General features: G+C 51.0%; 1 protein-coding gene across 3 annotated transcripts; it reads left to right on the top strand.

The window, feature by feature from the left end:
* Nucleotides 1–1,643: 1,643 nt before the first annotated feature.
* Nucleotides 1,644–25,914, top strand: DDI2 (DNA damage inducible 1 homolog 2). Of its 3 annotated transcripts, XM_054085879.1 has the most exons (10): nt 1,644–1,838; nt 6,766–6,895; nt 7,931–8,161; nt 10,437–10,563; nt 12,709–12,836; nt 13,427–13,555; nt 14,310–14,413; nt 14,819–15,008; nt 19,179–19,241; nt 19,336–19,473. In XM_054085879.1, the coding sequence occupies exons 1-9, from the start codon at nt 1,701–1,703 to the stop codon at nt 19,193–19,195; spliced, it is 1,194 nt and encodes a 397-aa protein (XP_053941854.1). In that variant the 5' UTR covers nt 1,644–1,700; the 3' UTR covers nt 19,196–19,241; nt 19,336–19,473. The 3 variants fall into 3 exon arrangements, with proteins under 3 accessions (XP_053941854.1, XP_053941853.1, XP_053941855.1); XM_054085878.1 differs by lacking the exon at nt 19,179–19,241 and having other exon boundaries at nt 19,336–25,914; XM_054085880.1 differs by lacking the exons at nt 19,179–19,241; nt 19,336–19,473 and adding an exon at nt 17,119–18,597.
* Nucleotides 25,915–26,529: the final 615 nt, after the last annotated feature.

The raw sequence follows: 26,529 nt of genomic DNA, 5'->3' as shown, positions 1-26,529 counted from the left end.
CTGGAATCACTGGTAGCACAGGGGCTGTGCATCCCCCTCACAAGGTCTTCTGGTGGAAAGGAGAGTGGCACCGAGGGGAAAAGGGGGGACTTGGGACACCAAGGAATGCTCATGGGGGTTCCGGGGTGTCCCTGTGGGCACAGGAACAGAGAGGGGGCACCCTGACAGCCATTCTATGCCCCACAAAGCAAATAGGTGGGTGCAGGGACCCTCTGAAGGCTCACTGAGGGGTGGGGAGCACCCCAAAATGCGCCTGCGGAGTCTGGGGAGGGAACAGCTGCCAGAAGATGTGATCCTAGGAAAACAGGTGCAGCGGACGGAAGATGGAGCTGAGTGGCTTTTGGGGGACACGGGAGTGCCATTTGGGGGCACTGGGGCTATTTGGGGAGTGCCAGGGCTGTGTGGGGCATTGTTGGGGTTGGTTGGGGTGGGGGGGTTGTTGAGAGGACTGTTGCCATTTGATGGGGTGGGGTGCAGGGACTGCTTGGGGGAGAGGGTTGGAGCTAGTTTGGGGGCACGGAGGCTGGTTTAGGGGGGCGCCAGGGCAGTTTTGGGGATGCTGGGGGTGATTGGGGCTGCCTGGGGGGAGGGCACAGGGGCAGTTTGAGGGGGCGCTGGGACAGTTTGAGGGTACCGGGGCTCTTTGTGCATCACTGGAGCTGGTTTGGAGGGACTCTTTAGGGGGATACCGGAGCAGTTTGGAGGGGACACTCGGGTTGGTTGCAGGGGCACTGGGGCTGTTTGGGGGATGCTGAGGCTGTTTAGGGGGCACCTGAGCTCTTTGGAGGTCACTGGGGCTGGCTTGGGGGGACACCGGGGCAGTTTAGGGGGATGCCAGGGCGCTTTGGAGGGACACCGGGGCGGTTAAGGGGGATGCCAGGGCGCTTTGGGGGGACATCGGGGCAGTTTGGGGGATGCCAGGGCTCTTTGGGGGGACACCGGGGCAGTTTAGGGGGATGCCAGGGCGCTTTGGGGGGACACCGGGGCGGTTAAGGGGGATGCCAGGGCGCTTTGGGGGGACACCGGGGCAGTTTGGGGGATGCCAGGGCTCGTTGGGGGGACACCGGGGCAGTTTAGGGGGATGCCAGGGCGCTTTGGGGGGACACCGGGGCGGTTAAGGGGGATGCCAGGGCGCTTTGGGGGGACACCGGGGCAGTTTGGGGGATGCCAGGGCTCTTTGGGGGGACACCGGGGCAGTTTAGGGGGATGCCAGGGCGCTTTGGGGGCACACCGGGGCAGTTTAGGGGGATGCCAGGGCTCTTTGGGGGGACACCGGGGCAGTTTAGGGGGATGCCAGGGCGCTTTAGGGGGACACCGGGGCAGTTTAGGGGGATGCCAGGGCGCTTTGGGGGCACACCGGGGCAGTTTGGGAGATGCCAGGGTGCTTTGGGGGGACACCGGGCAGTTTAGGGGGATGCCAGGGCGCTTGGGGGGGTCAGCGGGGCAGCTTGTGGGGACTCCGGAGCTGTTTGGGGTCACTGGGGCTGTTTAGGGAGCACTGTGCCCGCCCCCCCCAGCTTCGGCTCCTGCCCCTGTGCCCTGGATCAGGGCCACGCCCCTCGGGCTCAGGTCACGCCCCTCGGGCTCAGGCCACGCCCCCGACACTGACGGGCCGGCGTTCCCCTCCGGGCGGGGCGGGCGCTTTGCGACAGCGGCGGCGCTTGGCGGCGGTCGGCGGGGCCGGTGGCGGCGGGGCGGCCATGCTGCTCACCGTGTTCTGCCTGCGCCGCGACCGCAGCGAGCTCACCTTCTCCCTCCAGGTTGACGCCGACTTCGAGCTGCAGAACTTCCGCGCGCTCTGCGAGCTCGAGTCCGGCATCCCGGCCGCCGAGAGCCAGGTCCGCCCACACGGGGCTCGGCCCGGGGCCCCGCTGCGCCCCTCCGGGGCTGGGAACCGCCCGTGTCCCTGTCCCCCGTCCCGCCCTGAGGCTGGGAACCCTCCCCCGTCTCCCTGTTCCTCCCCCCGGGGCTGGGTCCCCGTGTCCATGTCCCCTATTCCCTGCCGGGGCTGGGACCCTCCGTGTCCCTGCTGCTCCGCCACGCCGTGAATCGGTCCCCATGTCCCTGTCGTGTCCCCCCTGGGCCTTGGAACTCCTCCGTGTCCCCATTTCCTCCCCTCCGCCGGGGTTCGGACCCTGCCGTGTCTCCGCTGCGCCCCCCACTCCCCGTTAATGGGTCCCCGTGTCCCTGTCATGCCCCCCCGGAATTGGTCCCCGTGTCCCCCTGTCCCCTTCCCCAAGGCTGGGACCCCCTGGTGTTCCTGTTCCCTCCCCCCCGGGGCTGGGACCCCTCCCCCGTGTCCTGGCTTCCCCGGGGCTGGGTCCCCGTGTCCCTGTCCCGCCCCCGGGGCTGGGAACCGCCCCGCGTGTCCCCATTCCGCCCCCCTCTCTGGGGCTGGGAACCCCCCCCCCCCCCCCCCCCCGCCGTGTCCCCGTTCCCCGCCCCTCCTAAAGCCTGAGACACCCCTTCTTCCCCCCCCCCCCCCCCCCGTGTCCCCGCTGTGCCCTCGCTAGGGCTGGGACATCCCCGTGTCCCTGCTGAGCCTCCACACTCCACACCTCGGGGCTTGAGGGTCACAAGGGGAGTGAGGATCTGGCCTTTTATATTTGGGCAGAAACGTGTTCTTTTTCCCTCAGAATCCCCTTCTTCCCCACGGCAAATGCTCCAGTGCCCCAGGACTTAGTGTCTCCCTGGGAAAGGCTTGGTCTCCTCCCACAGTGAAACAGAAAAAGGGGGGGGGGGAAAGGGTTTATTGAGTTTTCAGATAAGTCTTCGGAGGAATTTGGTGTGTTAAGGAGGATGGATTTGAAGTAAGAGGAACAGGAAAACAAGGAAGGTGGGAGCTCATGGTCTCCTCACACGCTGGGGAATGAGACTGAAGTGCCCAGGAAAGGTTTTATTTATCCAATCTAATTCCTGCCTGCGGAAAGGGCAGATTGAGGCTTTTTTCCCTGTTTTCCCTGACAGGTGTGGGACCGGACACAGCTGCCTTGTTCCCTCACCCCATCCAGCTGGAATTTGGGGCTGGCTCGTCACGACGTGCCCAAGCACACGGCAGGCTGGGGCGCGGGGCTGGTCTGTCCATCCCTACAGGCTTTACTCACTGTTTTGGGGTCAATCCTGCTGGTTTTTGCCATTCCTGCCCCTCTGCCAGCGGGGCGACGCGGTGCTGGCTGGGGCTGTGTCAGCTCCGTTCCTCAGGGCACCTGGCAGAGTATTGTGGCGGCAGCTTTTGCTTCCCAAGTCTTTTCCACATCTCAATTAATGTAGTGTTTTTCCAGTCAGGCGAATATGAGTTGGCAGGGGAAGAACTGCTGAAGTGGCAGCCCGGGAGGTGGACGCGTTCCCTGGCCGAGGGGGTTCCCAACACATCGCCCACGGCATTTCCCTTTCCCTCTTGCTTCCAGCGAGCCTTTAATTTTAGGGTGAGGTGGGATTGGAGAGGGAAGCAGTTTCACAAGCAGGGGTAGGACATCAAGGTGAGGTGGATTTTTTCTTTTGGGGGGAAAAAACCTCTTGAGATTTGGTAGGCTGAAAGAGAAAAAACAGCTCCTGTGGGGGTTCCCACCCATGTCTCTGCCACCAGCGGTGACAGGGACGGCTGCTGCGCGTGGGATGGCTGCTGCGCGTGGGACGGCAGGTCTGTGGTGGCCTCAGTGTCTCTGGGAGTGTAAATCATCGTCAGCTTTGTCCCTGGCGTCAGGGTTACCACTGGCTCGAGGCTGGCATGGGATAGTGAGGGTCTACGGGCTTTTCCACTTACATGTCACTGGCATTTCCCGTCCTTGGCGATTAAACTGCAACTTTATTGGCCACAGGTAGCAAGGATCAGTGCTGTGCTTTTTGTCACCACCTCTGCTTTCCCTCTGCTATTTACACATCATCTCACTGCCTTTTTTAATGTTTCCTAGCCACAAATTTACTGCTCCTTTCTCTCCCATTGCTGCCCAGTGCTTGTGAAGTGTTTTGAGGATCTTTAGTGGGGATAGGGTTATAAAAACATAAGTTATTGGTCAAGCAGCTTGTGGTGCCGAGGGATTTTGCCTGCTCAAACCATCCTACGCGGACAGGCAGCATTCCCTTTCCCAAACTGGTGCCATTATCCACCACTTTTTTCCACAGCCGAGGCATACGTCGTGTTAAAGATGCCATGTTGGCAGAAAAGGACGATGAATTTAATAGGGTGGGGTGAGCAACTGCTGCCTGTAGAGGAGGGTTAATCCCAGTCGTATTCCTTGCTGGTTTGGGCAGTTTATTCCAAGTGCTGCAGTTAACTCGGGGCTGCGAGGTTTCCAAGGGCTGGCAGCGCTGTCAAGGCATGTGATAACAGGGACGGCTGCTGTGGTGATAAGAGGGGCTGGGTGAAGAGAGGGAAATAATTCAGCTCACCGCGGTTTCCTTCATGCATCGAGGCAGTGGCTTTTCCAGAGAGGAGACGGGAAGGCCCTCAGCTGAACCACGTTTTGGTGGCACCGTTTATTTCCTTCGTTTCTCTTTCCTTACATGCCATGTGCCTCCTGTCCATGGCTGCGTGTGGCTGTGCGCAGGGAGGTTAATGGGTTCTGGGATGGTTGGTCTGGGGTCGTGGGAGGTATCCAGCACTCCTGACTGGGGCTCCTGGTGCCATAAGGAGGTTCTACGAAAACAAATCTTGCCCAATCCAGCGCTGTGCAGCGTCTGTGCCGGCATCCCTGCCCTCAAATAGAGACTGTGTCCGATACCTGGCTGGCAAATAGCCAAACCACAGTAAAATGGAATCGGTTTGTTCGAACAGCAGAGCAGGATGGGTCAAACGCGCATTGAGCTGCGCTGCTGATGGATGTAGAGTGAGGGCCAGGTGCTTAATTCGTTGTCTGAGCCATTCAGGCCGAACGCTCGTAAATCCCTTCCCAGCAAGATGACAGAGGTAAAACCTCGCTTAAACTGATTAACTTGTCTCTTCTGGAGTGTCTGTGCAGGGAAGCTGCCATTTAGGATTTGCATGCGCAGCTGGGATTTATGGCAGGCGGGCAGCAGCATTAGTCAGGTCTGGTAATGTTAGAAGACACACCGGGACTCTTCCCATCATAATCAGCCTTAGTTGCACCAGGAATATCTTGCAGACCATCGGAGTGGGGACTGCACACCTTAACATAGCTTGGAAACGGCTCCGTGTTTGCTTAGGAAGGGATCCAGCCCGGTTCAGCGCTGCTGAGGTTGCTAAGTGTGTTGTTAATGAGGAGGTAGGAGGCTTGTGCTTGGTTCTAAAGGCGTGTGTTTCTCTAATTCCACTTGGAGTGCATGAGTGGGGTTCTCTGTAATATTCCAGAGTTCCAGAGTAAAGCAGTGAAAGTCCATAGTGTCTTCCAGACCTTAAAACACATAGTAAGGGAGTTTTGGGGTGGGGGTGTCTTCTTTTTGGATCTGCGGCTTGTGACAGCATCAGGTAGAGCCACAGCCCAACCAGGCAAGGACTATAAAAGCTTCTCCCACACAGCTTTGCCAGTCCTGACCTGCGGCAAACCTGTAGTTGCTGATCCGGTCTGTTCCAGATGCAGAGAGACGCGCTTTCGCTAAACGAGGTGGTAAAGGTGAAATTTGATCGTATGCCTGATGGTTTTAGGCCGAGTTCTCCAGCTCTTCTTGCTCTGGACTCCCGCCAGGGGCAGGAGGCAGCTGAACTGATCTGCCCGGGCCTGCTACGCTCCGATGAAGGCACAGAAACTGCAATGGTTAGCAGACAGCGTTTCTGGGAACTTCCGTTCTCATAAAGCCCTGCTTTATTTATTTTATTTCCTTTGCTTCCCTGTAATTCAGGACATCTGTGGGTATCGCAGATCCAGCGCTAATGGGAATGTTCCCATGGTGATTATTCATTTTTATCTCAATATGTTTTGATGTTTAATCTGCAGACCCCTTGTTAAGTCCGATTATCAGAACAGAAAAGGATGTGGCTTTGTGTTTGGTAGGCGAAAGAAGCGAATAGAATTATAGAATGGTTTGGGTTGGAAGGGACCTCAACCCCATCCAGTTCTACCCCGTGCCATGGGCAGGGACACCTCCCACTGGCTCAGGGGCTCCAAACCCCATCCAACCTGGCCTGGAACCCCTCCAGGGATGGGGAAACCAGGCCTCCACTGGGCAGTTCCCTGCCATGGACCAACTGCTGCTTGAGAGCGGTGTCTTTGGGTACAGAACCTTCAAGTCTGGCTGAAGTAAACTGGGGATCGCTGAGCTAATCGCTGAGGGCCCTGTAAAACTGGTTATTCTGGAGAACTGTGTGGTGGGAGATGGTAGGGATCATAGATATCAGCCTGGATCATCCAGGATCTGCCCTGAATGATGCTGCCTGTGTGTGTGCGTGGTAGGTGCTAGCCTGGAGGAGATTGTGCTGTAACTGTGACTTGTGTAATTGTAGAGGCCAGATTCTTGACATGTGTGGCAAGCAGCCCTGGCGCAGGGCTCACTTTCTTTTAATAATCCTGGTCTCTAATTAAGAGGGAGCAGCCCTTCTCTGAAATGCTGGGCATTGAGAAACCACTGTTGTGTGTTGATAAGGCCCGTCTGCGTCATTGTCCACCCACTGCCTTGTAGAGGTCTCCCTGTGTCTGAGGCATAGGTGCTTTGGCAAGGCCTGTGGTGAGAACCTCACACCTTCCCTCTGAGATATGGGAAAGGTCTGGAGGATTGACTGGAATGCTTTCCTCATAAAATGGAAATGATAAAGAGGACGAGGATGTCCAGTTTGTCGTGCGCGGTGTTTCACTGCACTCTCTCCACAAACAGATTGTCTATGCAGAGCGGCCTCTGACCGACAACAACCGATCCTTGGCTTCCTATGGCCTGAAGGATGGCGACGTGGTGATTCTGCGGCAGAAAGAGGCTGTAGAGCCGCGGCCCTCTATCCGCTTCCCAGGTGAGAAAGGATTTGTGGTAACTTTTGCTCTGAGCATCCAAAGATCCCTGTATTTATCAAACACTGACTCCATCAGCCTCCTTTAGCAGCTCACTAGGCAAAACATTTAGGAAGGGAGGGTGGCTCAGGATGAGGTGAGGGGCTTAAAATTGGCTGAAGGGTTTCTTATTTATTGGCTTTTTTAATTCTAAGGAGTTAAATATCATTTTACTGTTCTTTTGGGGAGATAGGGAGAATGCAAGAACGGGAAGGGGTTCAGAGCAGCAGCTTTTGTAAAGGCATTCGAATTTCCCTTCAGCCGCTGGTTCCCTTCCCGCTGGGCATAGCAGCACAGGAACACGCGCTCAGCCACGTCGAAAAGCTATTACGATGTGTGTCTGAGTCTGTACTGTGACAAATACCTGAAGAAACCACATCCTGACAAACCCACATGCACAATCGTGCTTACATGAAAGAGGCTTCTCAGCTAACATCGGAGCGGGGCCCTGCTCCTCCCTCCTGCCTCCCGCAGCCGATTCCTAGTAAATCCCTGCTATAAAATACCGCTGGAAGAGAAGGTGCCGCTGGCTGAGGAGAGCGTGGGAGTGTTGTGTGAGGTCTTCATCCTCCTGCCTCGGCTGGAGGAGGTGCCTGCAATGCAGGTCTGCAGGGATGATGCTGCCCACCTCTTCCTGCTTTTTTGAACCCAAGGGATTCAGGAGTGCCTTAGGGACACTAGGTTTAGCTTTGCAATTCCTCCATGTGGCATTCATGCGTGTGAAGCAGGGAATACCAGTCTGATTCTGTAAGTGTGTTTCAGGGTGTAAAAAACAGGGCAGATAGAAGGCTGGACCAGTTACAGAAACAGGTACTCGCATTCCTAACCCAGTAACCGGAGCACGTGGCTGTGCTTCCCGTATGAGCTGCTGTTTGCAGAATCCGCTTGGATTCTAGAGCATCAAGTGCAGCTCATCCTTCCCGTGGTTTTTCCACTGTGTTTTTCAACTGGAATTGTAAGCACAAAGTGCTGACGCCTCCGGCCTCTCTTCCCCCAAGGTCTGCCAAGGATAGACTTCAGCAGCATCGCTGTTCCGGGGACATCCACGCAGCAGCACCAACCACCAGCGCAGCGTCTTCGCCCCTCGCCTCCCGATGCGCCTTCCTTCCCGCAGGGTCTGGACAATCCGGCACTGCTCCGGGAGATGCTGCTGGCGAATCCCCACGAGCTGTCCCTGCTGAAGGAGCGCAATCCACCCTTGGCAGAGGCATTGCTCAGTGGAGACCTTGGTAAGTTGGATTTTTAATCTGCAGGAGGCAGTTTTCAATCCATTTGAGCTCAGTTCTGATAAAAGGCAGCCACGGATTTTTGACTGGCTGGGATGTTCGCTGCCAGCTCATTGATGGTGCTGATGAAAGGTGCCAGTTGGGAGGACTCAAGCAGAGTTCCTCTCCTCCTGACTAGACCGTTTCTGGCAAGTTGGGCGTATTTCTCCTGCTTGGCTTCTTTTGCATCCTCTATCCCCTACTTTGAAGTATCAGCTGCACGGATACATCGAGTTTCTGTGAAGACAAGTGGCTCCGCTTCTGATTTTTGTGCTAACACTCCGTGGTGTGTTTGCTGCCTCCCAGAGCCCACTGAGACCTTGACAGGGAGCAGTACACTATAAACCCAGCTCTGTCCATGATGGTCAGTGACTGGGGACATGGACATCAGAAAGGGAGAGGAAAAGGAACTACGAATAGTGGTTTGGGGAGCTTTTCCAGTAGGAATAGTCATAAATGTTTACGTTTCTGTTGATTGAGAGTCTTCCTGTATTTTGGGCACAGTTAAAGCCTAGTGCCACATCTGTCAGTTCCTCTGCAGGTGAGCAGCTGGTGTTGGTCCCTGTGCTGAAAGCTTTGAACTCTGGTTCCTTTTGGGATGAGAAGAGTGATGTTTGGGGCCTCAAGAGTTCTGCTTCTCAACCTCTATATGACGTTTAGTTAGGAAATAAGTCCTGCTGAGTTTGGAGGAGGAGCTTCCAGCAGGAAACTTTTTTTGCCACTTTCAAGGTTACATCCTAATGATTTCTCTCCATCAAAGGAAGCTGGAAGGGAGTTTGCCGCAGATATTTTTGGCCTGTTACATTGTTTAAGTCTGACTTTAGCACATACCCAGAGATAAAACTACATCTTTTGCGCCTCCAAGCTGTCTCACACCTCTTGCAAGTCTGTAGTGGAGCAGAGAAGTTCTTCCCATCACGTTGAGCAGATGTGCTGCTGCTGGTAGAAGAATTGAGAGGTTAAGCCCAAGACACTGAGCACTGGCTCATCTGCCCATCTGTCTTGTCTTGTGTGCATTAAGCTTCAATCCAGGGGCGCATTTTCAGTCCCAAGTGGCTGCAGTGGAAGGAAGTGGGGTTTGATCTGGTTATGCTCTCATCATTCTGTACTGCCGCTCACAGTGTTTGAGCACCAGTCCAGCTCAGCTCTGGCTCCGCTGCCCAACTACACACATAGAGATGGGCTGTGTGACTGCACTGGGTCCTTCACAAGCACTTTAGAAGGCACCTGCTATGCAGAAGCCTAATTTAAAACTGAAAAAACAATCAGGAAAACATACTTGAAGCCTTCCTGAACACATAACAGCCTGTGAGCCAGGGAGCCACTTCATGGGAGCTGCATTTCTGGAAGCAAACCCACAACCTTCTGTGTTTACAGAACTTATCTGTTGCCAAGTCCCTTTGGGAACGTACGTGATCAGATCCAGGCAGTAAAAATTAGACAGAAGCCCTCCAAAAAAGAGGAGATTTAAAATCTGTGTCCTTAAAACATGCGGCTAAACTTTGGGAAGCAGATGTCAGTGGTAGGCATTGAGCTTTAGGGATTATAATGTCTCTGTCGTTGCCTGCGTTGCTTGGGTTTCAAGTAAGGTTTGCCATTAGCCTTTTTATGTCTTACAATTTGCACTTGCTCTTTGTTGGGTCTCCAGGCTGCTGCTGCACCAGGGCCCGCTGAGCACAAAATGCGACAGTTTGCAAGCTGTTCTTCTGGATGGGCCATACTGAGCACTTTGAAATCTTGCTTTGGTCTCTCTCTGAATGCAGGCGCGCTCAAGCTTCTCGTTTGATTTATGCAAGTTCTGTAATCCTGAGTTCTGCTTTGGGTCTCATTTATGTGCTGGGGGGCTTGAGTATTGTGCAGGCAGTTCTTGCTCCCATAAAAGAGTGAATTCCTGGTTTAATGGCAGCTCTTTGTTTTAAATATTGTCTTCATGTGTTTTTCGTTTTTCTTCCCTATAAAAATACATGTGCAAGGAAATGGAGTTTGATTGTGCTCAGTCTGAGTAGCAGGCACAAGAAGGAGCTCTGTCTGGTTGCTTTTCATCTCTGCGGGTTCCCAAGTTTGCCAGCAATCCTTTGAGGAGAATCCATGCTGCCTTCAGACAAAGCCCTTTGTACCTGTGCTGCCGAGTCTACCCCGAGCGCATGCTGCCATAAAAAGAAGGGTTTGCTGTGCCAGACCTTGATCTGTAAGAGCAATTTCCAGTAAAAAGCATTTCTGTATCCCCTTGTTACTGCAGAGAAATTCACCAGGGTTTTGTTGGAGCAGCAGCAGGACAGAGCCCGGCGGGAGCAAGAGCGGATCCGACTCTATTCAGCTGATCCTTTTGATCTTGAGGCACAGGCCAAGATAGAAGAAGACATAAGGTAGGAGACCACGGCCCCTTGCAAGCTTTGGAGGTCTTCACGGTGCTTTTTTCCATAGGATACTTCCATCCGTGGTGCTTTTTTGTTGGAGGATGCAAGGCGTGTGTTTAGATCCTGCCTTTAGAGGTTCCCAACATGGTCCTCTGAGCCCTTTGCGCCTGGAATGGTTGGGAATCGGGGATATGAAGGTGATACCAAAAATGCTGGCAAATAAACTCTTGAGACTGGTTTTGGAGTTTTAGAAGGCAAGCATCCTTTTTCAGGCCTGGGCAACATGCGGGAGTGATCTCCATCGATCCTGTGCTGGTTACAGCTGAGCACAGATCATGAGGTCCAGCACTGCTGTCTGTGTGTGACGTTCCAGGGCTGCCTAAGCTGCTCCACTCTGAAACAAGAGCTCTTGCGGAAAGCACTCAGCTGAGGTCCTGTGAGAGGTGGCACTTGGGTGCCTCAGGCACGTTTTGAGCTGGAGAGTGGGCCTTGTGTTGCTCTCAGCTGAGCTCAGCACAGCAACGTGGCAGCGTTTCTCCCAGCTGCCTTTGAGATTTGGTTTTGTGCACTGCTGATCGCTGTGTCTCTGGCTGATTCCAGGCTGGGAACATCTCTGCTGGCAGAAGAGATGTTCTATGGAAATATGTCCTGCTCCTCAGCACTTGCTCCCTCTTGCTGCCTTCCAAATGTAATTGCTTTGGGCTCAGGCTTGGTTTCTTAAATTGAGTGATAAATCCTTGACTCGGAACACAGCTGACTCGTAGCTGGTCATAACAAAATCAACTTGTGATAAGAATCACTCTTGTGTTATGACTGACAAGATGGTGGTGCAGGTTAAATGCTTCGCTCAGCAATGCTGAAAAAATGTACGAAACATTGCTCAGAGGCACAGGAACGCTTCTCCTCTTCCTTAGGTGAGGGGACAGGTAAGGGTGACGTGCCCTGGGCTGTGCAGCTGGTAGGGAGCAGGTTAGACATCAGCAGTCCCCGTATTTCACACCCCACGTTCCTCTCAACTCATTGCTGCGCTGGATGGCTTTGCCCAAAATCCATTGGAAGCCACTGTGAGGATCATATTTTTGAGACCCATCTCTGTCCTTCGAGTGTGTCTTGAGTGGAGAGAGTGCCAGGGACAGAATAACGAATTTGACAAGGAACCAAACTAAAGATTAACCACTGTATATCTGATTTAAGCTTAAATAATAACGGATGGGATAGCACGTGGTGCTCTGCTTCACGAGTTTGTGAAGCGGGACACAATCCAGTAGGGTAGTGGGTACTTCAGCTCCCAAGCGAGCCAGGTCTTGGATGCCCTTAGCTGGTTTTCTTCCCTACCAAGAAACCGTGTCTACTTATCTTGTTGTGGGAAGGCTGCCACAGCATGGAAGATGGGTAAGAGAGGAGCTTGGGGTTCTTGCCCTACTAAGGATGGAAAACGAAAATGCACCAAAATTGGAAGCCATTTTGCCTTTCTGGTAGAGAAAGCTATTTCAGATGCAGTCACTACGTGTACCCATCACTTCCAAGATTACTGTAAGGGCTGTGATGGGCTTCTTGAAGAGCATTTCCTCTGCAGGCTTGAGTTTGCAGCAATGCTTTGTGCCCGTGGTGGTGTTCTTGCTGCAGGCTGTACTCATGGTGCTGTTCTCGCTGTGCTTGTGCTCACCTTCCCGCCTTCCTATGCTTGGAAAAAGGAAAGATACCAGGGAAACGCTGGAGGATTTGAACCTTCAGCTGTTGTATGGGTCTCCAGCGTTGTAGCTGCTGGCAACACCTTCGTGTGCTCGCAGTGCATTAGAGGGACTAATGAAGATGCAAGTTCTCGCTCACAAGTTCTCCAGGTGACCTCTGTGGTGTCGGCTGTCTGTCGCAAACAGGTCACCTGGTGCTGCTGTAGGAGTTGAACAAGGAGTTTGAAGGAGCAGTCTTCACGGCTGCTTGGGAGAGGCTTGGTGGCTCTGGATGAAGCCAAGGTCATGACTAGCAATTCCCCTGCTCAGAAGGCTGTGTTTAGCTAACGAAGCGGTCTTTGTTGTGGTTTAATCGTGCTGTTTCTCAGGCACGCTGTGGCGGTTGGGGCTACCAGATCTGTCTGTGGGTCAGAGGGATGCTTATAGGAATGGCTGATGGGAGGTCTGATTTTTTCCCTCTCAGGCAACAAAACATTGAAGAAAATATGACGATAGCGATGGAAGAGGCTCCTGAGAGTTTTGGCCAGGTGGTGATGCTGTATATTAACTGCAAAGTCAACGGACACCCAGTGAAAGCCTTTGTTGACTCAGGTGAATTGCCTCCCATTTTCACCCCTTTCTCTGTGCTCTCACCAACGGAGACAGTAAACCTTCCAGAAATTTTGCCCCAAAATTCCATCATAAAGCGTTGTGTTACAACATTTCGAAGCAGCTAACTGAAGCCTGAGAGCAGCCTGGGCTTTGTTAAAGGCACACAGAGCAAATTGTTCAGAGAAGCAGTGCACGTGAGCGCTTGAACACCCCGGATCAAGGCTCCTGCGAGGATTTCTGGGGCTCTGGTGCCGGAAAGGTCACTGCCACATGTGTTTCTTGTCTCATTTTACAAATGGGGGGGATTTTACATGCCTTTAATGCTCTGCTTCCCATCCGCAGCCTTAAAGGGAAAGTGCTGGGGTTATTCCAGCTCTGCAGTAGAACATATTTTGCCATCAGTGCTGACCTGTGTGTCACTGTCAGTACAGTGCTGTGGGATTCACAGGAAGCCTTTGAGCCTTAATGCAGTTCCGTGCTGCAGGCAGGTTGGTTTCCCAGCTGCTGAGTGCAGGATATTCAGCCCTTGCAAGAGACAATCTAATTTGTGATGAGCTGTCAGGATTTAACACGGATCCTCTTGCTGGTAGGTGCCCAGATGACCATCATGAGCCAAGCTTGTGCTGAGAGGTGCAACATAATGAGGCTGGTGGATCGGCGATGGGCTGGCATCGCGAAAGGCGTAGGGACACAGAAAATCATTGGCCGAGTGCACTTAGGTAAGAACTGGTGTTCTTTGGGCAGCGTTAGCAGCGGTTCGACTGCATTTCCCGCAACCTTGGCACCAAGGACTATCTGGTTTGATGCTGTAATCGTTAGAAACTCCCGCAGAGGAAAACAACAGCACAACTGCAGTATGTCTGTCTGACTTGGGCAGAATCCTGTGGCTGCTGTCGTGTTTAACGCTTTCCTAGTGGAATTGCTGATTCTTTTGGGTGAGGGAGTGCTCAGCTCCTGCGAATGTAGAGGCTGTGTTTGTTCTGGGTGTAAAAAACAGGGCTAATATGGAATAGCAGGATCTACCCTATTTGGGGTGGGATTGCTGGGCAGTATGGGGGAGGAGTTTCCTGTTCCTTTGGGAAGGGAACACTGGCTGTGCTCTTGTGCAGCTTTTCTGGGTGACAGAAGATTGTCCTTATTGTCTGAAAAATCAATTCGCGTCCCTGTTGGTGCTTTTTAGACGTGTGCTCTAACAAGCCGTACACAGCCACTCTAGGTTAGACAAGCAGTACCTGAGGCTTGAGAGCAGGTCAGCTTTTAAGATAATTAACTTCTTGAGACTAAAACTGGCCCGATAGTCCCCAGGGCGTGCATAGGGCTAGATTGTCTGTTATCCAGGCAGTACATCAGAGCTCTGGTTTCAGCTTCACCCAGCAGGTTTGCACAGACCTTTGCCAGGAGATGGAGGAGCAGAAAACAGATTTGTTGTGCTGTAATGTTGCGAGGTGATGACTTCTCTGCCTTACATTTCAGCTCAGGTCCAGATTGAAGGGGATTTCCTGGCATGCTCCTTCTCCATCCTTGAAGAGCAGCCCATGGACATGCTTCTAGGACTGGATATGCTGAAGAGGCATCAGGTATCTTTTGGAACAGTTACTGGCTCTCCAAAGTTAAGAGCTAAGCGCGACATAAATGCCATGCCAGAATTTATGAGGACTTTCTGGGGAAAGCTGATGTTGGATTATCTTCCAGCCAGTTATGAAATCTCTACGTATACTCCGTGCATCATCGGTAGCTATTAGGGTGTCTGGCTGCTCCTGAAGTTTTTTTCTCTCATCAAAGATGCTCAGAGCTCTCCAACTGAATGATTTATTATGAACCAAGTCATACAGAACCCTTATGGCTGGCGCTCTTGGCCCACTTTGCATAGCTGCTATGAGCTGTTCCCATTGGGAATGGATTGTTTAACCTTGGGTTTCCTCCTCTTCTGTGAGCTGACTGGCTCTCACACAGGCCCCTGATGTCTTGATGCTCTTTCACAGTGCTCGATTGATCTCAAGAAGAACGTACTCGTGATTGGCACCACCGGCTCCCAGACCACGTTCCTCCCAGAGGGCGAACTCCCAGAGTGTGCCCGGCTGGCGTATGGGGCTGGGCGGGAAGATGTGCGGCCAGAGGAGATTGCAGACCAGGAACTAGCAGAAGCAATACAGAAATCTGTAGAGGAAGCAGGTACCAGGAGGAGCCGGGTTGAAATGTTGATCTACTTAGTTTTGCTGTGTGTCAGGATGTCTGTCAGAAGTCCCCCTCCTCAGCTCTGAGGAGATACCATCTAATGCAGTGTCAGTGAGTAAATGCTGGAGAGAAAGGGGCTTCATTCTTGCTCGTGGCCTCTAACTGCACTTCTCCCTTCCTCTCTGTACAGCAAAACCTGTCTGCATGAAGGCATTTGGGGGTGCTCGCTGTTTAATTTGTGCTCTCCATGCCTGCTGTGCTCTCTTGGGTTTCACGGTGTGGTGGTGCAGGGCTGTCTCTGGCATCCATTTACCTGGGTTGGGTTGTAGTGCCCAGTCAGGATGTGGTTCTGCTCTGGGAGACCAGACAGCTTTGTGGATGCTTCCTTGTTCCTGTTCTGAAAAACCGCAGCGTATAAAAAGAGAGGAGCTGCAGCAGTCAGTGCAGATCTCTGGACAAAAGTTCGTGATGGTTTTTAGAAATAGCACTGTTTCAGCATTTTTTCCTTAGAATGGTGCTTGTGCCCTTGGAAGGCAAACGGCTGCTCTTGCTGACGATTTCTGTTGCTTGGAATTCAAAAGCAACAGCTGGACTCCCATCCTAATGTCTTATCATCAGCCTTAAATGTGATCTGCAAAGAGAATTTTCACCCTCCCTGTAGTTTTGTGCCTCTGGAGTCTGTAAGCTGCACACCCTCCGACTGGCAGGGCTGCGGAATGTTTTGGTAGCCGCAACATTAAGCGGAGATGCCGAAATAGCTGAAAGCCAAACTGTCTGACACTCAGGTTTTCTATCCAGCTCCTCCCATAACTTCAGCAAATGCTTTTGGTTGAAGGAAAGCTTTGTTATCTTCTTTCCCCACTATTACAGTGAAGCTGGGGATTCCTCACAGTGTCTTTCTTAGGCCTTTTCAGGACTTCTAAAGACAATGTTTTATATGTGTTTTGAAGACTTTTGCGTTTTTCTGCTATTTTTTCCTCTGAAAGCGCTCATTAAGATTCTCCTTCCCACAAACATGCAAAACTCTTTGCCCAGTCACATTAAAGCTGATAAAGCTCATTTCCTCAATATTTTTCTTGCTGATTTCTTAAGATTCTGGCATGTTCCTATTTAAAACTGAAGTGCGATGACCAGCTTTAGCTCTGTATTTTATATAACCAGCTGTAATGCACTGCTGTTTTCTTTAACGCTCCCCAGAGGCTGCCGGGTAGTCTAGAGAGTAAGCAATGATTTCCTTGCAAGTAACACAGTTGTTCACATTAAGAGAAGCACAGGACTGCACTTATTGGTCCATTTGAGCAATTTTCTTCCATTCTAAGAATGTAAGTTTTCAACAGATGCAAAAACCTGTCTCTAATGAATCGGCAAGAAATGGTTTACATGTTTGACTTGTAAAGCCAGACTTGAACGGTTATTAACTTTAGTTGCAGCGAGTTGAGAGAAACACAAACAGAGAGCTGACCTTGTTCCTGTCAAGTTTTGGCACAGCTGGGGGTCGGACTCGGTAGCTTGGGCTCGTGTCTCTTCACAGAACCTGGCAGAGAAAATGTGTAGACGTAAATATTGGTTCTGTTCCTGTAACAGTTTTGAGCCTGGTTGGCAAAAACCTGGGTTGGTTTTTGCAATCTCTCCATTTCGGATGAGGCTTTGCAGGCATCCTAGTTTGTTGGACTTGATTCTCTGCTGAAAGAGTCAAATAAAAAGCAAACTTCTCAGCCCAAAATATATGATTTTTTACAATAAAAGCATTTTAGTCAACTGCTTTGAAATGAAAAGTGTCTAAAATGACTTAAATCCAAGCTGCTTATGTGCCAGTACCGTTCTAAAGACCACGTGAATGCGTTCAGCCTACTCAGCAGCCTGCCAGTCTCCAGTGCTGAGCCGTAGAGGAATGTAAAAGATTTATGAGTGTAGGAAATCCATTTTGTGTATTCCCTTAATGCCCATAGAACCCCTGCATGCAAAACGAAGGCAGGTCTTGTTTTGGATTGGCCGTGTGCAAGCCTTAGACCCAGGACAGGCCTCTGGCCTGCAGGTGTTTGTCAGCTGTACCCTAAGATGTCAGAATATTAATGATTACCCTCTTCCTCTCTTCCCAAACTATCAGTTGCTGCTAGATGATACCAGAAAAACCAAGTGAAAGAATGGGAGAGGGAGAGAGAACAGAATGCAGCACCAAGGAAGCTCAGCGCCCCGCAAGTCCTGTGTTCTTTCATAATAGCTTGAATTTTTGCTGCCTTCTGGTAGACAGTGCCACAGAAACCACTGCGTACACCTGGAGGCTATTAAAGTTCTCACTGTGAATGCACCTGGATTATTTTTGAGCTTTGTTTAACTTCACTGTAGCGAGCCTCCCGATTTCTGTCAGTGTTCCAACACCTGTAGAAAGGCGGCTGAGCTGTAATGGAGTCCTGGATTGTCTTGCTGTGATTTAGATCCTCCACATCTGCTTCATTTATGTCTGCGAACTTGCTCATTTCTGCCAATGTGCAGTGTTTTACCAGCACTGGTAACAATTCTGGGATTATGGAGGATTTACCAAACTGGCAGTAGAACCACAGTTGCTGTGGGAGGAATTGTGGTCGGGGAGTTTACCCCAAACACAGCTTTTCATCCAGACGGCCTCCATGTCCCAACGGTGCTGCCATCACAAAGGCAGCTCAGGCTTTTCCTAATGTAGAGAGGAATTCATCCCTGATGGTGCGCTTTGTGGAGAGGAGTTTGCTCCGGGTGCTGGCTGGATCGATACCCTAGCTGGGACTGGGATTCAGCGCCTGTGGATACTCCAGGAGGAGGATGACAGACGGTCTTGGAAGTACCTGGGAGGATCCCAGCTACTTCTGCTGTCTAAATGATCCCTGACATATTCGATCAGACCTGATCCACCGAGGCAAAAGACAGCTCTGCGTCCTCTCTAAAGGATTGGCTTGGGAGCAGAGAGCCTGAATGTAATCCTACTGCCTAGAAGCAGGAAAAGATCCCTCTGGTTTTTATCTGTATCCTGTATCACAAACCCTTTTAAAACATGGGCAGTTGGAAAATCTGCAGGAGAATTCTGGCTTTTTAATGCTCCAGCGTCGCTTGGTTGTTGTAGCTGCACTGGGGCCGGGGCCACGGAGCTGATTGCTCTGTGTTCTGTACCCAAGTGTATCGATCGGAGGGGCAGCGATCCCGAGAATCAAAGAAACGAGCAGCTGAGGTGCAAAAGGCAGAGCTCTTCCGTGGTGAGGAACTGAAAAGAAATCCTGGCTGTACGTGTGAGCGCTGTTAGCTGCCCCCAGGGCACTGGCGTATCTGTAAAGAGAGAGAGAGTTCAGGTAAAGCAATGGTGTATGTTTGAGGACGCTGAGTTTGGAGGCTTTGGAGAAGGAAAAGGGAATTAGTGCAGCCAGTCAGGCAGCAGAGCCTGGATATCTGACACTGGAGAGGGTAGGGTTTAGTGGAAGAGCAGGCGCTCTTACAGCAAAGGTCATGTTGGCGATCTAACGAGAGCGTGAGAGCTGATGCACAGCAAGATAAATTGACTTATTTAATCTCTCCTGATAACTATCACCAGTGTTTGGTGCTACTGTTAGAGATCTGCAGTCCACATGGATAAGGAAGCAGTGAGCAGCTGGGCTTGACTCCCTTTGCTTTGGTCTCCCCAGCCTCGGGCAGCAGTTCCTTTGGGGGATTTCTGCCTTTCACCCAAGGATCTTTGCACTTCCCTTTTGCAGCAAGCTGATGTTTGCTCACCTTCTCTTGCTTGTGGTGGCAGCGCTGGGAGCACAGTTCCAGAATTACATTGCTATCCCAGTTCTCATTCCCCAAAATATGCCTCCTGAATTTCTTCAGTGGTGCAGAGAACAAGCCAGTACAGAGCTAGACGTGTGCCTTGTGCTGTGTATAGTGTATCAGGTGTGTAGTATCGCCCACGACCACTCCGCAGCGCAGATAGTCCAGAACAGACTTTAAATTGTTCTCCAGCAGAGTTATTTTTGACTTGATGTAATGAATTTCCCACGCAGAACTCCTTCTGGAAGAAGGCGGAGAACACGTGGGGCTCCTGCTGCTTTTGCACGCTGCCCACTCGGGAGGGGAGCTACGAGGCCACAGGGCTATAACCATGCATGTGGGGTGCTCTGAATATAACACGAGTTTGGTGTGTTTGTTTCCTAATCCAAACAGAACGTCAGAAGCCTTGATGCATGTAGTGTGTGTTTACTGCAGCTGGAGTGGGCCACAGACCAGGTATTTATGGCCATCGGTTTATACTTTTTCACTCCTACAGTACAAACTGTTTCTTGTGTGTCCTAACGGCTTCTTTCTGTCTGTCTTCTGCTAGAGAATAGTGACAAAGAAACTACCTCACTGGAAATGCCCTCATTACCAGCTTCTGATGGGTTTCAAGATCCAGTCCAGTCTTCAGGACTAAATTCCAAGATCTGTAATCCCACAAATCAATTACTTGATCGTTCTGTCTCTGCCCCTGCTTCAGTTTGCTCATCGGAATCTAGCCTCGCAGAGCCCATTGATCCTAGAGCCGTCAATTCTTTGGAGTCTCCAACTGAATACCAGATAAGCCCAGAAAAAGAACATCCTCTCTTATCACAGCATCTTTCCGATAACGCTTCCTTGGCAGATAACGATCCTTCTCCCCGGACAGGGGAGATGCCCTGTTGCAATCCAGCTTGCCTTTCACAGAAGACACTCAAAGAAACATTTATTGCTGACAGTCTAAAGGAATGTAATATTAAAGAACAAGACTATGGTCAGAAACATCCTTTGGAAGTGACAAAAGAAAACAGTTTTGCAGACACTGATGCTAAGCACGGGCAAAATACAGATATACATCTGTCTTCAGAGCAGGAGCAGAAATGTGAACTTGCCATAGACCCTCAGACATGCAAAGAACCTGAGAAGGAACATCTGGAGAAGCAGAGTGAGAAAACTGACCCACGACCTCCTTGCCACGTTGGTGGGGCTGAGAAACCTGTTGTGGAAGAAGCCAGCCAGCCAGAAAATTCTCCTACAGAAACAAGAGGAGATGGACTGGAGAAGGCAGGTCTTTCCTGTGTGAAAGGGGGTATCCAAATGTCAGCTTCCTGTAGCCTTATTCATACAGAAGCCTTCATGGAAGTAGATGTAGTCGAGCAGTCTGCAGCTGAAGCGCACAGCTCGGTGAGTGAGCAGGAGCCACAGGGTGAGGGCAGAAGTGCATCTGACCTGAACTCGGACACCTTTTCTATGGAGGTGGAGTCACTGAAGTCTGCATCCTCCTTGAGCGATCCGCTTACCACCAGCGATGTCCCGCAGTCTAACAGCAGTAGGGAAACTCCAGCGAAGTATGAGTTGTCTGATTTGGCGGCTGAAGACAGCTCTTCCTTCTCCAGCATCCATCAGCTGGACATGGGTGCAGGAAGGCCTTCAGAAGAGCCATGTTTCTCTCTAGCATCAGCCTTGAAAGAGCTGCACAAACTCTTGGTTATCAGTCAGAAAGGAGAATGTAAAATCCATGCATTGGAAGAAGTCTCTCAGCTGGAAATGGTTCGCAGAGAGCCAGCGGTGCAGCCAGAGGGGCTTTCTGACAGTGAGCAGAAGGGCTCAGATCCAGTCAGTCAGGAGCAGAGTTGTTCCTCCTGTGAGGTGAGGTCTGAAGGTGGAAGAGAAGAGGGGAAACAGCTTTGTGATTCCAGCGTAGGAAACGTCAGCACCGAGGCTATCAGTCACATGCAGTCAGCTCTCGGAGAGGGTGCTTTAGAGATTCAGGAGTTTCCAGGTAAGAGCGATGCGGTGGCGGCGAGTTCTGCAGCGACATCTGACCAGCAGCAGAGCTCTGAACAAGCAAAGGTTGTCGCAGAAGGTTGTCAGAGTCCTCCTAGTCTGACTTCAGAGCAGAACACATCTGTTTCCTCAAAACCTGCTTTGGATGAAGGAGCTCCTCAAGATCCTCGGAGCCTGCTCACAGGAGCACCCAGGAGAAGCAGCAATCCTGCTCCAGAAGGTCCGTGGCCATTGGGTGGGTGCGAGGACCCGCTGCCAAGCCCACCAACTCGGGGGGCTGGACCATCCTCAGGTGCTGCTCCACCACCTGCTTTCCCTGCGGCTGACGTTGATCGCATCCTCAGCGCTGGTTTTTCCACCCAGGAAGCTCTTGAGGCTTTGGAACAAGTGGATGGAAACGCAGATCTTGCTCTTCTCATTTTGCTAGCCAAGAGTATCGTTGTTCCTACGTACCTGCAGAAGAGGTAGCTGACCGGGGTGTCTTTGCTTTGAAAGGATGTGTCTAAGTTATGCATCATCACATACGAGCAGAACATTGAGCCAGATTTTTTAATTATTTGCAGCCAAAGTAATTTGTCTCTTCTGTTTCACTCGTTAGATTTGGCATTTTAAAAGAAAGGAAGCATCCTAGCAGTGTGTGGACAGGGTAGCTTTTGATTACGCATATTGGATTGAAATTGGTGTTTCTGTTTAAATGTATGATTTTAGAATAAGCTCCGATATTAGGAATAAAAAGCAGAAGCTGTTAAGAGCCCCACCCTGTCCAGCACGAAGCAGATTGTGAATTGCCCGTGCCCACAGCTGCCCAGGACAGAGGTACACGCTGAGCTCTGTGTGCGACGCGAAACAGCGCTTCTCCGGATGGACTTGGTGGATTTGTTGTAGCTCTCCTGTGCTTTGTAACCCAGTGCCCGTCTCTGGTGCTGCTCAAACTGTTATGGCAGCTACAGAAGGTACGTAGGTGCCCCCGGACGTGTGACGCTCCGCAAGAGGAGCGAGGGGTGGAGGGGGTTCGGAAGCGTGCGGTTTTGTGCGTGCGCGGGGAAGGCTGAGGCCTGGTTTTGCCAAACCCTATTATGCTCTTGGGCCAGCGTGTTCAAGTTTACAACGCGGGGATAGAAGAAGGGAAGGGACAGAAATTTGGTGCTACCAAAACTTCAGAGACGTTTTAACTTATGTGAAAGTGTGCTGGTATTGACTGGGAGGGGAGGGGGGAAGGAATAGTTTACATTTTTTCTCCCTTGCCCGCATCTTTTCCCCCGTACAAATGAACAAACTCAACCACTTTAAGGCAAAACCTTAATGATGAAATTGTTTAACAAACCAACCATATGTTGTGGCTCTGAACACCCCTCTGCCTGGGGAAGAGTGGCCTTTGTCAGTGGATCCGTTCCCTGTGCAGTGAGCAGGGCAATGATCGGAAGGAAAAGACCTGCTTTGCATGAGTTTGTCTGGATATCTGGGGTGTCAGCCCCTTGGCTGTGGGAATGCAAACTGCCGAGAGCCCCTGGGGGCTGGTGGGGTACTAATTCAATACCTCTTAACAAGTGAGGGCTCCCCAACAGGGTTTATGAAACAAATGCACTGACGTGGCTTCTGCGTTATAACCATCGTGGCCTTCCAGAAAGCCTCCGGTGAGCAGCCTGCGTGGTGAGGACTCACGCGGCTGTGCTGTAGGGAGCCCTTTCCAGATGCTTTTCTTGGGAATGAATTACACTGTGATACTCTGCAGAGGCCCAGAACACCGCTGGGGCCGGGGAGGGGGAAAGGGAAGTGTGGCTGACACACAATACCAAATTTTAACTAGGAACACTTGGAAGTCTCAGAAGTGGCTTTGTGTCACGAATTCATCTTGAACTTTCTGCTTTGAGCTAGACCTGAAGTGATGGGTGAGCAGTGGCTGGAAACGTGGTTTGTTGATGGCTTTCATTTGTCATTATCGTCGTCTCAGGCCTGTGTCCCTGGTGTTCTCTTCTCCCTGTTGCTTAGCGGATTTGCCTACGTGTACGCTAGGCTTTTTTTCTGCAGGGTGGCCTTTAAAAACAACACAAATCTGGTTTCATCTGTGAACTTGCAGGAGTTTCTGCTGTCAGCAAGTGGTGGTTGTCAGATTTTTCTTACATACTTGGGCAGCCAGGAGATCCTTAATGAGAACAAAGAGCTTTATGGCATTCCTCTGTCGAATGGAGCTTTGACCTGAGCGTACCAGCCAGGCCTGAGGCTCCCAGACATGTTTAGCTCGTATCCCAGTACCTGTGACACCAGCAGTAAGCGCTGCTCCACAGGGATGTAGGAAGCAGCACGTGGCTGTTTGGGAACCCCTTGCTCAAGCAGCATCAAATAATTCACTTGAGGCTCTGTTGAAAATGAATGATTGAGGCAAGACTACAGCTTTATGATCTCTACTGTGGAGGTGGTGAGTTACCCCTGCTAAGTTTTAATATTCTCCTTTCAATGAGCCCCTCGAATCAGCCAAACCCCCTCTGTAACACTCAGACTGGTACAGGAGTACGGTGTCGTCGGGTCTTTCTCTCAAAGCCCTCAGAAATGAGACCTGTTAGACCCGCTCCCATCTGCAGCTGGTTCACTCAAAAGCAGCAACAAGAGTGAAGCTGCTGGCTCTCCCATCCAGAGCATCCTCAGGCTAACGGCCGGATCTGCTTTGATTCGCACCCAGGTCTCAGTGAGGTGGTCCTGGGAGCCAGGCCCGCTCTGGTGCACGGATACCGGCGTTGAGCTGGCCGCCTTGGGTGAGCGAGAGCTGAATTTGCACCCTTAGCCTGCAGGTTCACCTGCTGCCAGCTCCCTGCAGCATCAGACATCAGACAGTCAATGTTATCCCCTTCTGTATTTACACTTTGTTTTAGAAATAGTGCTAATAGCTAGACGAAGTACTGCTGCTTTGCACCAAACTGGCTAAAGGCTCTAGTTTTATGGCCACATTTAGACTGCATATACAGAATTTATGCTATAAAAGCTTTAGAGCATCAGCCAATTTGCTTCAACGCTCAGTTTTATTCTTTGATAAAGAGATCTTCTGGAATCTGCCCTTCTGCCAAAGCTGTACTGAAGCATGTATCGACAGTGCTGGAATTTCCTGGGTCGCTATCTCTGAACTGCTAGAAACATAGCCTGACCCCAACTGAGAAATACCTGTAAAACTCTTTTGTCAAGTTGGTCCAAGCCTGGTGATTTAAATCTCTTCATTTCAAAGCCTATCTCTGAGCGAATGGCTACATGCTGCTAAATTAGAGAATAATTTATTTAGGAGTAAGGTTTATGTCAGAGAAAATCTGGGCAGTGGTGAGTATTTAAGGTTCGAATAAAATGTAATTGAACGTGTCTTTAGCAAACACTGTCTAGAAGTTGTCATCTGTTTTAACGTGCACGTGTGTCCTCTCTGCTGTCTGCACACGTCCTTTGCTCAGCCCTTAGCAATCCCTTATCCGCTTGCTCTCTGTGCTTACCTGGCCTCGGAAGTCGGAATACTCCTATTCATGTTGGGGTGGCTTCTTGGCTGGAGTCGGGGATAAAGGTAGCGCCAAAAGCTGTTTGGGTTTCCAGGGAGCCTTGTACTCTGGCCTGAAATAAAGCACTTCGCTCTCTTCCCCCTCCTCGTCCTTCAGTGTTCCACGTACTAACGCACATCAGCTTAGCAAAATTATTGCAGGATGAAAAGTCCATCTATAGGGAATAAAGCAATGCTGGGAAGCTGCTTCGTAAAGATGCCAGTGCCTGCGGGGACCCTCGTGGGTCTGCAGACCTGGTTTCTGGGTGTCTTCTGAGCCACTGTGGCCGTGCACCTCGCTGTTGGGTTCTGAGATGTATCCTTTTCCATTAAGATACTGAAGGAACTTGCCTGGTCTCTTGCTAATCCTGTTCATGAGTTCAGAGGTGATGTTTAGTGAAATAGCAATATCTGAAGGCGTCTGGGCGCAGATAGCTCTGACAAGAGGAGGAAATAGCTCCTGGTGCCGGTCCCTGGTGTGTTTGCCGCCTGCTGGACAAGGCTGCGCTGTGTTGTCCTGACAATCTCTGCCTCGTTGCTACATACGTTCAACTTTCTCCTTCCTCCAGGACTGTCCATCTTGTACCTCCTAGATGTGTTCCTTTCCTCCTGTCTCTGTCTCTCTGTTGGCCAACACCCTCGGCCCCACAGTGTGAATGTTGGGGTTGAACAGTGCAGGGACAGGAGTTGGATGTGATGATCCTTGTGGGTCCCTTCCAACTCAGATCATTCGATGATTCTCCTTCTGGCCATCTCCCTTCCTCAAAAGCACCAATAATTAAGTGTAATGCTGGACTCCCAGATAAGTTCTCCTTAGAACGCTGTGCCCCCCGCCGGGGCTACAAGAAAGCTGGGGAGGGACTGTTTACAGACGCTTGTAGTGGTAGGATGAGGGGCAACTGGTATAAACTGGAGAGGGGCAGATTTGGACTGGAAATAAGGAGGAATTTCTTCACTGTGAGGGTGGGGAGGCCCTGGCCCAGGTTGCCCAGGGAAGTCGTGGCTGCCCCATCCCTGGAGGTGTTCAAGGCCAGGTTGGATGGGCCTTGGGCAGCCTGAGCCAGTGGGAGGGGTCCCTGCCCATCACAGGGGGGTTGGAACTGGATGATCTTTAAGGTTCCTTCCAACCCAAAGTATTCTATGCTTTATGAATAAAAGGAGGAACAGATCCTAGAGGTTTCCTCACCAGACTTGGGCTTCTTGCCAAACAGCTCCCCAGAACTCTAACATGAATTCCAAGAGCAGAAATCCAAAGGTAATTTTGCCTGCCTCTCTCAGAAGTCGGCTTGGGAATTGGGGTTGGTTTCGAGTACATCATTCCCTTCTGAAGCGTTCAAGAGATTTCTCCCTGCACTGTAGATGTAGCTTAGCCTGTGATCCAAATGCATCGGGGTTTGGGTCACCCATTGAGTGATGCTTTTTAGCTGAGGAGTTTTACAGACTCACTTAAGGAACTTGAGGGAATCAATACTCAGGAATCCTAAAGCTGGTTGCATTTGTGTCATTTACTCTTCTGGGCTGAACATACTGTGGGTGTCCTCGCCGGTGGCTGAAGGGAGGAACGATTGTGTCATCAGAGATCGGGATGTGGTTCTGCCCAAAGTAATACACACTTGATTCTTTTTTTTTTGATCTCTGTTGTCTTGTTCTTTTTTTTTTTTTTTAATATTGGGGGACTGTTTATCAACAAAATTGATGTGTAAAAAAAATTTGATATTTAAAAAAAATGAATAAACAATTTATCATAATGTTGTTGGATTGGTCTGTCTGTATTTCTGAGGTCAGCATCGCTGCACTTGCATCCTCCTCTGGTTGGTTTTCTAAAGCCAACAGCGTTGCCGTCACGTAAATGCTGTTGTTTTGAACATAAGGAGTAGAAATGTGTGGTTAGAATGGTGCCGGGTGGTAGGGCTTGAGTCTGTTCTCCGAAATTCAGGTATTCCTCTTCTTAGGGGATGGGCTGTTGGATCCTTCAGACAGGCCTTGGAAGTGGAAGAGCATGAGAGGACAACATGAAACGCTGCACTCGGCCACAGCACCGTCTGCTGGGAGAAGGAATGAGGCGCTCCTCGTGTCTCCTGTGTAAAAACCTCGTTTCCGGCCAGATTAGGAGACAGTTTGGTTTATTTTTTCTGGAGCTGGAATCTCTTGGAGCATCAAAATTGTCATTTATGTCCCCTCGTGGCAGTTTTAGCTAGGAACAACTTTTTTTACAGTCCCATTCTCTTTGTGTCCTCTAACAGACCG

Source organism: Cuculus canorus, chromosome 21 (assembly GCF_017976375.1).
Source record: "Cuculus canorus isolate bCucCan1 chromosome 21, bCucCan1.pri, whole genome shotgun sequence".
Taxonomy (NCBI): domain Eukaryota; kingdom Metazoa; phylum Chordata; class Aves; order Cuculiformes; family Cuculidae; genus Cuculus; species Cuculus canorus.
The sequence above is the reverse complement of the archived record's forward strand: the minus strand, read 5'-3'. Positions and strand labels throughout refer to the sequence as shown.

Excerpts from the sequence above, each read along its gene's own strand:
- DDI2 (XM_054085878.1), top strand. The coding sequence starts at position 1,701 with ATGCTGCTCACCGTGTTCTGCCTGCGCCGCGACCGCAGCGAGCTCACC. Across the intron at positions 1,839-6,765 it reads TCCCGGCCGCCGAGAGCCAG|ATTGTCTATGCAGAGCGGCC; the intron begins GTCCGCCCACAC and ends CTCCACAAACAG. Across the intron at positions 6,896-7,930 it reads GCCCTCTATCCGCTTCCCAG|GTCTGCCAAGGATAGACTTC; the intron begins GTGAGAAAGGAT and ends TCTTCCCCCAAG.